The 14,902-nt window shown below is 48.7% G+C and overlaps 2 protein-coding genes across 4 annotated transcripts; one reads left to right on the top strand and one right to left on the bottom strand.

Annotated features, from left to right (window-relative positions):
- Window positions 1–1,207: 1,207 nt before the first annotated feature.
- tmem200a (transmembrane protein 200A) lies at window positions 1,208–8,984 on the bottom strand. The gene is made up of 5 exons (XM_029141253.3): window positions 8,844–8,984; window positions 4,097–4,213; window positions 3,731–4,020; window positions 3,485–3,645; window positions 1,208–3,412 (listed from the first exon to the last, which is right to left on the bottom strand). Exons 2-5 carry the CDS (start codon window positions 4,204–4,206, stop codon window positions 2,333–2,335), a joined length of 1,641 nt encoding a protein of 546 aa, XP_028997086.1. The 5' UTR covers window positions 4,207–4,213; window positions 8,844–8,984; the 3' UTR covers window positions 1,208–2,332.
- Window positions 8,940–14,824, top strand: tmem244 (transmembrane protein 244). 3 transcript variants are annotated; one of them, XM_029141257.3, is made up of 7 exons: window positions 8,940–9,075; window positions 13,280–13,365; window positions 13,448–13,524; window positions 13,661–13,786; window positions 13,947–13,991; window positions 14,106–14,154; window positions 14,231–14,824. In XM_029141257.3, exons 2-7 carry the CDS (start codon window positions 13,301–13,303, stop codon window positions 14,310–14,312), a joined length of 444 nt encoding a protein of 147 aa, XP_028997090.1. In that variant the 5' UTR covers window positions 8,940–9,075; window positions 13,280–13,300; the 3' UTR covers window positions 14,313–14,824. The 3 variants fall into 3 exon arrangements, with proteins under 3 accessions (XP_028997090.1, XP_028997087.1, XP_028997089.1); XM_029141254.3 differs by lacking the exon at window positions 8,940–9,075 and adding an exon at window positions 9,614–12,097; XM_029141256.3 differs by lacking the exons at window positions 8,940–9,075; window positions 14,106–14,154 and adding an exon at window positions 9,614–12,097.
- The last annotated feature ends 78 nt before the right edge of the window (window positions 14,825–14,902 follow it).

Below are 14,902 nucleotides of genomic sequence, written 5' to 3'. Positions count from 1 at the left end.
GCAGCCTGTGCGCTGGTAAATAACAAAATGCAGCTTCACAGAGGCGGCTGAGCACGTTCAGTCTGATTCCTGTCTGGTGTAACTGAAATATTTAAAAGTGGGGCATGTGAGGTTTGTGTTTAAACCCACAGCTGGGCACGGTACAGTCGCTTTAACAGGAAGAAGGAGTGTACTGAACCTGCTGGAGGCTGTTCTCACACGCAGATCATGCACATCTGTTCAATCGGTGTCTGGAGTCAATAAAAAGGTCGGCTGCTGCTACTGATGACACAGGGGAAAGTTTAGAATTGCAACTCTCAATTTAAAGGGTTTTTTACGACTGAGTCCCTTCAGAACAGACTCGCAGCCTCTCGGCTGCTGTATCTTGATGCGACACGGCCCGAGAGGTGCGAGCTGTTTCTCCGTAACACGTCGGCCGCCGAGCGAACAAACACCGGCGTGATGCGGAGTGGGAACGCGCTGTGCTCGCCGGCGGGCACCAACAAGGTGGAAATTGAGATTTCAGATGCAGCACCTGTCGAAGGATTAGAGAGACAGAGAGAGAGAGGGAGAGAGGAAAAGGCACTTGAATTGAAATTCCCTGGATTTCTTCCCAACGCGCAGCGGAACATTGGGAGCTCCCAGCGGTCTGTCCTCCTGGGGCATGATGAGGGGCGTGCTCAGCAACCAGAATGCAGATACAGGAAGTTGTGATGTCTGCAGGCCTGTGATTATCTTATCTGTTTCATATGGTTATGTAAATCAAAACAACAGCAAAGCAGTTTAGAAGGAAATTCTAGGCAGCATCGTTCATCTCTGCTGCCGGTAGAAAGGATTAGGATTATCACGTTACCTCAGTAACACAGATAGGGATGAGGCAGCATGATCACATCTCTGAGTGTGTGTGTGTGTGTGTGAGTGTGTGGTTTGTCGGCTTGCAGGCTTTTGTGTGCCTTTATTTGTATTAGAGCAAGAATATGTTGCAGAGCTCTGAAAGCTTTGATTCTGTTTGTGTGCCAGCATTGTTACCCCCACAGAACTGCACAGAATGTGATAATCGACAGTGACTCATCCAGACCTTTTGCTTATTACTTTACGCCAGAGACAAAGAGAGGAGGAGGACGGCGAATGTCTGGGATGTCGCGCACCTGTGCAGTCGCCCAGTGTCTGAATCCAAGTGTAGAACAAGTGGAGATCTGGAGGCAAAGCACTCGTTAGGACAAAGACGTTTAGTTGAAAATACTGTTTATTTCCTGCGCTCCCTTAACACACGAGTTCAGTTTGACGGCAACAAGCCTGGAACAGAGCCAAACGGAGGCATCGCCAACATTGTTACTGCGTTCTTCAGTTCACCCCTGAACTCAGCCTTTACTACATGGAGGAGATTCGCACCCAGAGGCAACGTGAGAGACGTCATAAAACAATGAGCTGTGGCCAAAACCATTATCACAGCACAAGATAATGTATTTGTGTAAACGCTGACTTCTTTAATTATAAGAACCATGATAAGTCGGATAATAGTAGTACAGTTTTGTCGTTAGTCTCTTATAGAAGCCACTGGTTGCTTTGTTAACGTCATCTGTCTGATTTAAGAATGATCTGTTCTGTATTTTAGGCCTAACTGTCGAACACATGGCTAAACTCGAGTACTTTCCATCACTCTGAAGAAATTTCACGAACAGACAAGACTGAATGGTGAGAATGCACAAACCCTGGGACTCCTGAGTGGCTAATCCTCCGTTAGCGTCTCCTTTACTGAAATAGACAAAGTAGTGCAGGCGTCCTGTATCTAATGAAGGGACCAGTGAATGTCGCTGTCTGTGACCGTAACTGGTTTGAGCTCCTTTCAGTGATGACCAGACAAACACAAACATACAAAGCCATCTTTGATTTCTGCCCCCTTTGCCCTGAAGTTTCCATTTATCTTCTCGTGCTGGTTCTGGATCAGTGTTTCATCTGTTCTGGGCTTCATCTCCTCCCCCAGTCTTTCCTTTGTTGAACATGCATGACGGTGCTACCTGTGGAGGAGCGGACCTCCGCTGTGTTCCTGCCTTCAGCAGCAGCTCCTGGGAGTGAGAGCTGTTCTGTATGCAGCTTGTGTGTGATGCATTCGGGTCGAGCCCGGTGCCAACAAACATGACCTTTAGACTTGATCCCTAACGGCGAAGCTCCTGTCGCTCGCCCACCTCCACGGGCGTCTGTGGTGAGGGTGGGGCCACTGTTCAGGTACCTCTGGGCCCGGCGCCGACGCGAGGCCTCCGCTCATTGCTCGCTGCTCTCCAGAAACGTCTCTGGAGGCCGTCAGGCTCCTCCCGACTCTGGCTCTGGGTTTAAAAAGGCACTTCCCTGCACCTCAGAACCGAGTCTCGGAGCTGCCTCTCTTCAGCGCGCTGCTGCTGAACTCGTCGTGCTCGAAGCTCAGGTTGTTGTGCGACCTGGATATCATGAGCAGCTTCTCGCGCTTGCTGAAGTCGCGCCTCAACGCCGCCGCCGCCGGGGCCGCGTCCGGCGCCCGCTCGCCCTGCTCCTCCCGGTCCTCCAGCCGCATGTAGCCCTTGGCGCCGCCGCGGTCCAGGCGCGGCCAGCTGGGGTGCTTCCGCTGCTCGGGGCGCACGCTGAGCATGCTGGCGCCGCGCTCCAGGTCCAGCGACTTGGAGTGGCCGCCGAGCATGTGGAGCGAGGAGTTGGAGCCGAAGTCGCTCCGCGCCGCGCCCGGCGAGAGCCAGCAGCCGGAGGTGGACGAGGGGGCGGGGGAGAGGGAGGAGGAGGAGACGGACGAGCCGTGCGAGGAGGAGGAGGAGGCCGAGTTGCTCCGGTGGAGGCCCGGCGGCGGTTTCGAGGCCTTGGCGACGGTCGGCGCGGGGACGGCCAGAGACTCCATGGAGCTCAGAGGCTGCGGCCTCTCGCCGCGCCGCTCGTCCCCTCTGTCCTCCTCGGTGATGGCCTCCATCTCCGGCTCGTCGATCACGCAGTTGTTGAGCTTTATAACGGGCAGCGTGAACGCCGAGATGGAGGAGGAGACGATGGAGCGGGCGTGGTGGCCCCCCCTCTCCCCGTCGCCGCCCGCCGACCACTGGTGCCGCGCCGGGTCCGAGTGGACCAGGCCGCAGAAGGAGCGGTCCCTGTAGAGCGGCGCCAGCAGCCCCGCGAAGCTGCAGTCCAGCCTGGCCTGCTCCCTGCGCCCGCGGGGCTCCTCGTCCCCCAGCAGCACCTCCTCCTCCTCCGCGGAGCCCCCTCCCCCTCCGGACGCCCGGGAGGAGAACGCCAGGAGCGAGTTGCTGGCCAGTCGCATGGCGCTCTCGCCCCCGAAGGCCCTCAGGTCCGCGGCGTCTCTCGCGTAGGTGCTGTTGCGGTGATGGTGCTGCCGCTGCTCCTTCTGCCTGAGCCGATGGATGTCGATGACTGTGGAGTACATGTCCCTCATGTGGATTATCTGGCGGAGAGGACGAATATAGCATTAGTAGCATAAACTCAACGTGTTTTACAAGAGGTGTTTTCATGCTACCTTCGTCTCCCGGTCCCTGTTTTCATGCAGTATGGCGTTGGCGCAGATGAAGATGAAGATCCCGATGCCCATGGTGAAGGGCCCGAGCATCTTCATCCGCTCCGAGTGCAGGTTCTGTTCCAGGAAGCGCATCAGACGCCCGCCCGTCTGCTTGGCCCCGCCTGCGGTAGAATCCAAGCATTAATGATACAGGCCGCGTCGTTTGATGCAGAAGGTCGGAGGTCGGAGGTGACGGCCACGTCTCACCGTGCACATTAGCGCCCGCGCTGTAGTTGGCCGCGGCCCCCTCGCTGATCAGCATCCTAGTCTCGTTAGCGCCCCCCGCGGAGGACGAGTTGTGACCTCCGCCCTCCGTGGTCTTAGAGGCTCCCCCAGTGGGCGGTTTGCCTGAGGAGTGGTGCGGCCAGTACCCCAGCGTGGCCATACCGATGCCTATCGCCAAGATGAGCAGGCCCAGGAGAAGGAAGAACCCGGAGGCGGAGTAGAGGCGGAGGCGACCTCGTACCACCACCACATCAGTGCGCCGCTTCCTGCGTCTGCGTTAGAGCCATTAAAACCATCAGAACCATTGCATCACTACTGAACCTTTGAGAGGGAGAACCAGGTTCTCACCTGGGAGGCGCCTCAGAGGCCGCCGCCGCCCCGGGCCGTTGCTGAGAGCGGGCCGAGTCCTGGCGCTTTAGCTTAGCTAAGCCTGTTAGCACGCCGGCCGCCGCAGTCATCCTTATCCTGCAGGAACGCAACAGTCTCGGAGTCTCACTTTGAGCACGTGTTTGGGACTCGTGGTGACGAGAAGTAAGCTCACATAAAAAAAAAAAATCATTCATTTACATATAAGTCTATAATTAGTGTCTCCCAAAGCCATGCGTGTCATAGCGGCGTCGCCTCACGTACAGCGGCTTCGCGGCGCTAGCGACGCACGCCTCACAGCGAAAGTGTGTCAGACGCTGGTGTCGCTCTGAGGTCAAGAAAAGCTGTTGTTGCCGGCGTAGTTAAACCGTTTCATACTGTACCACTGGTTCCTGTTCATTAATATTTGCATTCCTGTTGCTGCGAGAAGAGACGGAACCCCGGTTTAAATATAATATTCAAATGAATTATAGCCTGTGCTCACCAGCCGCCCGCATGCCTATTAATAGTTACTGAGGGAAACAGGGCTTGAAACAAACACAGGCTTATTCGCGGGCCTTCATTTGGGTTTAAATAGCGGTTCATCCGGGCTCACGTAAACATTAGCATTGTCCTGTGGAGCTCTAAGAGGATTAACTCATCTTCGACGTTTGATGTTGAATAACCAAGACGCAGAATGCGGATCCTCTGCGGGTTCAGAGGTCGTGGCTTCGTTAGCGTCTCAGCTAATATCGCTGGACTTGGAGCCCGATCTCCGAACTGCTGCTCGTGGACTTACATGTTTTAAAATAGCGGTGACGCGGGGTCCCTGTGTCGGTTTGTGTATGTAAGAGGAGGGAACTGATTTAGCATGAGAACACAAACAAACCCACGACCTTCGTCTGTCTATTCTCCACCTTCCTCCTCCTGTCCGTATCTGGAAATCTCTCCTCTCTGCTCCACTCTCATCCTCCGTTCTGACGCTCTGCTCGTCCGAACCCCGAGTCACTTTTTTCTTACCTCCTTCTCCACTTTCCCATCGTATCCCTCTCTACTGTGTTGATTTTTCTCCTCCCCCATCTCGCTGTTCTCTCGGATCTATTTATAATCGGTTTCTAATTTTAATTTTATTTGGTCACTTTCCTCTTCCTCGCCCCCGCCCTCTATTTTCTTATCTCAGAGCAGTATAATATTGTATTAAGATTCAAAGTCAGACAAAGCTTTTAGTCTTCGGAAAAACTGTGAATCACACAGAAGACCAGACGTTCTCTCCTCCTACTCTATTATCTCCTTCTCACATTTTAACACGTTTTTCATCTATTTGGTGAAACTGGTGAAGGAAAGCGCTTTACTACAGAGGGTGAATCACACAGGCCTATTTTCTCCCTCTTACTCTCTCTCTTTCTACATTCCTCCCTTTCACTTCTTGGTGTGAGTCAGGCAGGAACCCACACATGTTTTAAGAGCGGGGGGGGGAGAGATTTCCTCAGTTTACTGAAAGTGGAGGACGGCGCCGATGACGTTAGGAAGAGAGGGAAAAGGAGAAGGGCTGGAAATACAAGACATATAGAAACATATCAGAGCAGCTACAACACTGGGAAGTGAAAACCTGAGCAGCAAAAACCGTGGGCTCCAAGAGAGCGAGCAGAAAGTCCTGACTGGGGAGGACGCGATGACAGGACACAGGCAGATAACAAGTCAAGTGCATCTTTAGTTTTAACAAGGCCGGAGTCAGAAGCGAGCGGAGCCGAGGACGGGATGCTGCAGAAACGGACACCAAGCGATGACTCAGCGCTTTGGCTCCAGCGTTCGGAGTTTAGCGCGGGATCATTTGAGCCCAGCTGCATCGGATAATACAACATAAACAACGCTCACCGCTCCGTTTTCCATTTCTCTGCCTTGACGAGCGGTTTTCCTAATGAGCATTAATAAACAAGGAATTGGCTTCTATTCAATCACCTTATTACCCACTGCCAGTGAGTCACGGAAACTATTAAAGCAATTTAACACATCTCGCTTCTCAGCGGAGACATTTCCCCGTTTAAAATATCTGTTCGTTGATTACTCCTCTACATTGTGTCAGGTCCCTCTGCACCTCGGTGAGCAGAGGTCTTTTGTGTTATGACAACAGGAAGTTATCTATAGGAGATGTCACGTGATGTGGTGTCCCTATAGCAACTACATGCTGCTGGGTGACACGTTTCCATAGCGACCACCCGCTGCATGCCTGGTTAATGACATGACCATTAAGCTCATATTTTGGGGTGGGAGGAGGAGCTACGGCAGTGACACCCAGGATGGAGAGAGAGGAGGGTGAGGAGCATCGGAGGGGAGACGCTGGGGTGCAGCTTGAACTTTTGCAACAAACTCCAGATGTGCGAGACGTTAGCTGTAGCACGGACTGGGATGAGGTGACAAATGAGAGCAGGAGGGAAGCGGGGGCACGGGAGGGGAATGAGCGCGGAGGTGTAAACGGGGCCGGGCGGGAAGCGGAACGGTATGCTTCCCATTCAAGCCACGCGCTTCTCCGCTGAGGTTAACCAAGGCTAAATCGCTCATAAATGTGAGGAGGGAACTGTGTCAGCGGCTCTCACCGAACACGTCAGCCTGCTCTAAACAACTAATAGGGACTGTTCCTGTCCCTCCGCTGGGGTTTTGTGATGGAAAACAACACGGTTGTAAAACAACAACGGAGGATTTACCGTGACAGAACCCATGAAATGACAAAAGGCACAAGGTTGAGACGTACAGTAACACACGCCGTGTCCTGAAGCTATAACACATCTGTCTCCACTCGTTTTACTTATTAGCTGTGTTGATCCCCGCAGTGGAATTCTCTGCTTTTTAATTTCCAGAGAGGTCAGAGGTCAGAGAAGCTCAGAAATCCTTTCCACGTGCTGCAGGAATGAATCCTGTGCTGTAGCGGCCGCGGAAGGACAGCGACAACATGCGGTTTCTGAATTCCATTATCATCGAACGTCCTTGAATCAGTCGTCCTACGTTGAGCTGATCCTGGTATCACAGCAGGTCCAGGCACGTTTAATGGATCAGCATCCCCTAAATGAAGCTAATCAAATGCAGATCTACTTACTCCACTGCTCAGAGTCTCTATTTTCCCTCATGGCTCCACCAGCACAAACACCCGAGGACGCGGCTGGTGATGAGTTCTGCAGCGGCAGTAGTTTCTGGCATATTTCTGACAATGCCGTCGGTATTTCAGGCATCTCAGTGTTAGCGGGTAGAAGGAAGTCTCCCTGACTTGCTTGGCCTTGATTCTGTCTTTGTTGCTTCAAAGGCTATTTGGGAACCTACAATAGTAAATTTAATACATTTGAGTAAACAAGTACAGTATATCTGCTAGGGCTGGAGTAAAGACCCACACAGGTCTAAGACGAGGTCATCTGTGATCATCTTCAACCCAGTAGTGTGTTGCTTTTTACCATCACACTGATCTATTTAATATAGGCAATCATGTGTTTAACTCAAGTTTAAGACGTCTACATGCAAAATCCAGACTCTGGGCCACTTATTTTAGGGATTAAAAGATGTTTGAAGCCTGTTTCGTTTGAACGCCGCCTCCTCGGGAAATGGTCTGTCATTAGAGGAGACACGGGGGATGAAGCGAGCAGATAGAGGAGGCGGAGGAGTTGGTATCAGAGCAAAAGGAAACACAAGGATAAACAGCTCGCCGGCACGTGTTGGTGCATTGCTCCTCTCCCGCAGACCCGCGCTCCACGGTGACTCATCCGTCTGGAGAACGTGTCACTGTGTGTTTTGACCTTTAGCAGCACGCTTTCTAATGCATGCGCCCAGGTGTCAGCGCTCTCTCATTATTCGCATGCTCCTTTCTTCTTCTTCTTCTTCTTCTTCCAGTCTCGCGTCCTTCGCGTCGCATCGGCGTCATCGGCTCCAGGGGCGACCTCCGCTCTGCTCGCTTGGAATAATCTTCGAATTGAATCATCAGATGCTCCTGCCAGGCGCGAGCCAGTGGACTGGAGTGAAGCTCCTGCTGATTCCAGGAAAGTGACTCATTCCGTCTTCCTCAGACTGTCACCCACACTCATCCTGAAGCGCGAGCTATCTCCAACTGCCCTGCAGCACTGTTGCTCAAACTGTAGTCCTGGGACACTTAAGGCCCCCTCTTTCTATATTAATAGACAATTAAAATAATTTAATTTAATTTAATTTAACTCAGATGATGCTTCAATTAATCTTTTTATTTATTTATTTTCTAAATCCCACCTAAAACAATGAGCAACATCTTACTAGCGGCTGATTTGTGGGCTCGTCTCTCCCTGGGGACGTGTGGAGTCACAAAGTGGAGGAATTGCTGCCCCACATGATTAAACACGATTATCCACTTAGCGTGATAATTGTCTTCCAGTGCGGTGATTTGATGATGGGACGCCTGACATCCTAATGATCGTCTGATTAAACTTGGATCCTGTTCTGCATAAAATCTCTGGCAGCGGCGTCTCGCTGTTTGGCTCGGCGAGTTGCCCTAATTCTAGTGAGAGTTACACCTAATCCAGCAGCATCGCTTCGATCACACCAGAGACGCACAAACGAGACTGTGACAAACCATCTGTTTGTTTCTTTGCTTATTTATAAGGTAGAACCCACAAAGCTGTGTTTTTGGACTATCCACCTAATAAAAACCTTTCTGCTTATCAAATATGAATCACAATGTCACATAAATATGGATGGAAATAAAAAAAAAGAACTGTCTGAGATACAGCTCGGGTCTTACCTTTAAACGCTCAGTACCAACTGTCAGTGTGCCATTAGGCACGCGGGGGGCCGCTCGTCACCTCAGGGAGCGTAAAAAGCCATCCTCCACTTTGAAGGCTCCTTCCAGTAAAACGCTGCTCCGGACAAATTGAAAATGACAGGAGACGGTTCACCTTCCAGAGCAACAGTCCCTACAAACATCCAGGCTCCTCAGCGGAGACGATGAACTGGCATCACTACAGTTCGTCGAGGTCAGGTTCGACTCGTGAGCTTCCAGATTCTGTTATTTCGGTGACTTTATTCCTCCTTAACGGCATGTTTAGAGTGTGTGCGCACAGGACAATGAAATTACGTCTGCAGGAAAATCCTCTAACGCGTTCCGCCTGTTTAAAGCCGTAAAAGCTCAGCTTGTAAATCCACAGTGGGGGGAAAAATCTCTTATTTGATGGAGGAAAATGCAAAAGCAGCTGTTTTGACGGACGATTGGAGGTTTTTCCTAATGCGTAAAACTCGCCGTTCGCCGTTTCCGTGACCCAAAACTTGGTTTCACGTCACAACGAGGTAAATCCTATAACTTCTGTTCCATCAGGACCTTGTGGCGGGTTTCAAAGACGAATGATCAATGAACACAAACCAAGAACGCGTGCTTTTCGTTCCTCTGAGCTCGAGTGAAGCGCTCCAGCTCCATATTCCCCCGGAGCGCGTCTGCGCTCGTAGGAATGTGAGAGGCTTTCAGGGACGTGTGTGTATGCGTGAGAGAAAGGGGGAGGGGGGTGAGAGAGCGAGGCGGATGGGGGTGAATGGCGTGGCACTGGGAAGCTACGGTAGTGTTTCTTGCGCGTGCTCGTGCGCCACGCTGTCTTCCATGTGCACGGCGCAGATCGTGATCGTCGGCGACGGGAAAAACCAATGAGATCAATGAGGGAATGTTATACGCTTAAAATTGTGCATGAGCGTCCATCAGGTCCAAGGGACTCCTTATCTCCTCATTTAAATTTGGCGTCAGATTCGTCGGAGGCGGAGATTATCACACAAAGTGCTTTGCTTCCAACTTTACAAAAACATACAAAGGACGGGGAAAGAAGAATGTTACAGATGTTGGCATGCGTGTTATTTCCTGTATTTACATGCTGGAACAGATTCAATGAAAATATACCAGCGCCCCCCCCAAAAAATGCTTATCGACAAAACCGTGTCTCCAAAGTCATCTCTAAGTGGACGTCATATCCTGGTGCAGTGGTCAGTCAGTGTATTTACATTCCATAAAGGATCCAAATGAAAACATGCTGCAGAAAGAATGAGAGCAGGAGGAAGACGAGCACCGATGTGTGGAGAGAGTGTGGGAGAAAAAGGAGAAGCAAAACAAAGCCCTGCATTGTTGACTGTGGCATTTCTCTTTTATGAGCACACTTGGGATCGGGGGATTTACAAAATGGACAACGGGGTGTGCAGCTAATCACAATACAGAAGGTCAGAAGTAAGAGAACAGAGAAGATTTGGGAGGAAGAAGAGAGAAGTGAGGGTGTGTAAATAGAGAACAATACAGTAATGTGTATCACAATCATAACTGCTGACTGTAATAGATGAAAGGATGATGGACGGAGCAGGTGACAGGGCAGAGCCCATGGGATGAGCAGGGGTTATTTCAGGCTTTGTAATAGGATAACTGTCAGAACGGGGAAACACAACTGTTCGTGGATTTAGTTTGTAATTTTTTGCTTGCTTAAATCTGTTTGTGTTTTCTTTTTGGCCATTTCTCCGTGGATGCAACACAGACGGTCTGAACGCGGGGACTCTCCGGTGAAGTGGCTCGATCGCTTCCATTTCTCTCAGTCATTTTCCAGTCGATGCTTCGGGCTGATATCGAAACGTACTGAAACTATCTCAGCTGCCGGACCTTGATTGAAAACAAGCTTTCTGATGACAAACTGGTAGCATGTCATCTTTAATGAGGCTTTAATGATTCATGAGTACTTTGGAATGCAACTAAAATACCTTTAAGCTTCAAAAGTTCAGGATAAAACTACAAATTTGTATCTAGAGTATCTACAGTATGCTTTTCCTTTGATTTAGTTTTGCTCAACCGACATAAAATGTACCAGTGGTTGATTTTGGCACATGTGGAATTAGTCTCCAAACATCCAGAGCTACACGAGTAGATTTCCTGTGAAATTACAGTAATAAAATGCACACACACACACACACACACACACACACACACACACACACACACACACACACACACACACACACACACACGCCGTTTTGATGCTCACTGCTGTGCGTGCCCCCCTTCCCGCTTCCTGATCACCATCACCATGGTTACAATGATGCAGGTTACCGTGGCAGCCAAGCAAACCCCACAATCGCCGATACAATGGCGCACGTGCTTTGCCCCGCAGGCACATACGCAGGCTGTGACGCTAAAGAGCGAGACCTAGAGTTTCTTGAGCTATTTCTGGAATAAGAAGTGGTGTTTAACGTCATTACTGCATTCACCTGGTCCCCATCACTTTGATCATCTCTAAACCACTTGCTGGCTATTTCATCAGTACGCTATGAACATATTCATCCAGAGTCCGGTTGTTGGCGTTTTATTGTTAAAATAAATTATGAAAGCAATTGGAACGAGGATTCCTTTTAATAAATATCCAGTGCATCATGTCTGTTATTGTATCTGCAGGTTCTGGTTCTTTACCCGCTTGCGTTTGTGCTTGTTCTTTTTACATAGGCCTGAGCTCTACTACGGCTGGATGTGACCACCAGGTGGTCACACTGGGAACTGTCACATGAGGACCCATTCTCTAATGTTTTGTTACTTCTAAGAAGAAGAACACTCCAAGTGTTGGAGTGTTTAGTTTTTAAAACAAGTTATTTTTAAGGCTTGCAGAAGAAATAAAGAATTATTTTTATTAATAATTAATCCAGTGATACTTTCAAGAATATATCAAACAGTGTCTGACGACTGTAATAATAAGCCGACTTCCATCTTTTGGTTTTTCTGCTTGTGTGCAAACTTATATTAGTCTGCTCACCTTTGTCTCTTTCAGGATTTACTCCAACTTCTTAGTAGTAATCTCATTTCTTCTAATCCATCCCTCCTCACCTCACCCATGCGCTCACACACAAATAAACACATGTACAGTAGCCTAGATTCCTCATATAGAGCAGCAGCCATTCATGTTGTTGGACTACTGCTGTCGTTGTTGTGGATTCACGCTGATAAAACGCCATGGAACCTTATCCTTCAAGACTACGCCCAGCGATACGTGGGTAAGAACGCGTGCGATGGGGAAAATGCTTTAGAACAGAGAATGCTTAGAGACGTGTTTATCACTGAGTTCAATGGAGCTCCTGCTCAGTGCTACTGTGTGGATTTAGAGCTCATTACCAGCATTATTAATGGTATGGAATAGTCAATTTATGGCACCAGAGGGCTCGTACTGGATATTTCTTCTCATTAGTAATACAATCAATCTTCACCTTTAACCTGAATCAAGAAGTACATGTGAACAACAGCAGCAGGAGTCTGTTAGCAGCTTCCAGATGCCTTAATGAGGCAGGGTTGTGTTTTGCTGAAGGTTAACATCACTACATTGCTCACAGGGACGATGCTAACGCGATCAGGTCTCGTGTTTATGGTGTTAACACGACAGCGGAGGCAGACGAGCATTAGTTTTGCAGGTACTACACATGAGTTAGTAGAAGGTACAGTAGAAAGGAATATATTAGAGTATGTATATACAGTAGATGGCACTAAACTGAGTCGGACCACAGTGATGGAGCGATGGAGCATCAGGGACATCGTACTGGTCATTTTATGTCATACTTAAAAATATGTCCACATTGAAACGTTGGGATGGATTAAAGCAGACAGTGATCACAGCAGACATTGATTTGTCACAGCAGGCAAAGCACAGGTCTAAGTAATAAGATTACCATCCTATCCATTCCAGTGAGGGTTGCCAGTGCGACAGTCAGCCAGCAGGCACTGGACCTGGCAACTCGGCACCCGACGGGAACGCAACCCCATTATCGACGTCTTTAGTTACAGTCAGACGAGCTCAAACGTCCACTGTCTTCATCGCTCCCCCGAAGGCGCCGCGTAGCTCACTTTATGAGCAGGCGAAAGGAGAGACGGGCGAATGAGACGCGGTGGAGACGTCAAATAGCCCAGATGTGGAGTTGATTCTCTAGACATATTAAAATACATGTTGCGTACAGTATCTCCTGGTATTTATGGCCTTGTTAACGCTGTTTCTTCTTTGCTGTGGTAATTAAAATCATACATGTGGGAGGTTAATTAAGGTTGTTTGAATTATTTTGAGTTATTTAAATGGGACTTTTTATGCTGTTGCATGGTTCTGATAAGGGATAACTGTTTTTAATCACGGGAAAGCTGCTCATTTCATGCAGTCAGCATCTATAGTGCTACAGCCTCTCTCTGCTCCTCAGGTCGTCCTGCAAAACCTGCTGATGTGCATGGTGTGCTTCTACTCGCTCTACTACATTGCGGTCAGCCTCTGCATCGGGCTGCTCAGGTACACGCACGTAGCACAAGGCAAACGCTGGTGCTGCTGATGTCTGCTGAGTCAATATGTTAAGGCCCGTTTGTGTGTCCAGGGTCCATGAGATCAACAGCTTGTTGGCTCCATTTGATTACACAACGCAACCGTCATGGCAGAACCCCAAATACCTCGGTGAGTAGAGCTGCTGGAGTTTTTTAGTAGGTTCCTAGGATGCTTCCAATGGAAACAGAATAAAAACACCAAAGGCTGATACTCTGTCTTTGCACATGTACTTTAACACACATCTGTGTTTTTCCTCTCTGCCTAGTTGGTGTCATTTCTACAGAGGTGACCTATATTCTGGGCGGGCTGGTGTTCGCCTGGATTGTAGAGGAGTGGGTGTGGGATTACGCCATAACTGTCACACTGCTGCACGTCGCCATGACTGTAGCAGGTGAACACGCACACAGACAAAAACAGTGTGGCTCAATAGAGCGGCTTATAGGAATGGAGGCCTGCTTACGTAACATGTGATGGACGTACCTCAAAGATGGGTATGGTGTCGATTTAATGCGAGAACAATGGAATTGATTTGTGTTTTGTTGTGTTTGCAGTGATGTCGGACTTCCCTTCAGCTGAGCACTGGTGGATAGCTCTGGGTAAGATTCATCATCCCTCTTGTTGTCCTTTTTGTCTGTCTCCGATCTCGTCTGTCTCCACCTTCTGTTTCGCTCTATATGTGTTCAAAGTCATATTACGTTTTCTGTTGCCAGACTCACAGCTGCTCACCTCCTACGTGCCTTCAGATTCAGGTTTCCTGAGGTCAGCTGCTGCTGTTTGCATCGAAACCTTCCTTTGTCTAATCCCATTTTCTCACTTATTTAATCCCTCTCCGCAGGTTCAGGCCTGGTGATGATGATATTTGGAGGGCAGCTCCTGGCCTACAAACTCTTCAGAAGCAACTTTGTCTATCCAGCTGAACTGCAGAACTTCTAATGAGTCCAACGAGGACAGCCTGTAACTGGCTTAAGGGTTAATCTCAGGTCCAGATTCATCACAGTGGTCTCAATTTGTGAAGCATCATATTCACAGTATGTTGGTATAATTTGAGCAACTAATAAAGCATCTACATCTATTCTGTTTTGGTTATATAGTAGATACTATAACTTTATTGAAAACTAATAGGCCTGTATTTTTACAACTGGTGACATTTCTACTACACCAGAAACTATTTTAGAAACAAACAGCTAAAACCAGTCACCAGCATCTGTAGCATGAATGTCCTCTGTATATAAATTCTCATCTACTCTACAAATTGAAATAAATTGTGGTTGTGTGTATTATTTGAATGTATTGACAAAAATATTTAAATGGAATTTATTGAGCATGAAATACTATTAAAATTACGTAAATACGTTTTTATGTAAATGTGTCTATACTGTAGGGATGGATTTTGTTTACTGTGCATAATTAAATTAATTATGTAAAATTATTATTATTATTATTATTATTAGTAGTAGTAGTAGTAGTAGTAGTAGTAGTAGTAGTAGGTGGACAAACAGTACAGTAG

The sequence above is a fragment of the Betta splendens genome, chromosome 24 (genome assembly GCF_900634795.4).
Source record: "Betta splendens chromosome 24, fBetSpl5.4, whole genome shotgun sequence".
NCBI classification, from domain to species: domain Eukaryota; kingdom Metazoa; phylum Chordata; class Actinopteri; order Anabantiformes; family Osphronemidae; genus Betta; species Betta splendens.
Note: the sequence above shows the minus strand (reverse complement) of the source record. Positions and strands in the feature narration are given on the sequence as shown.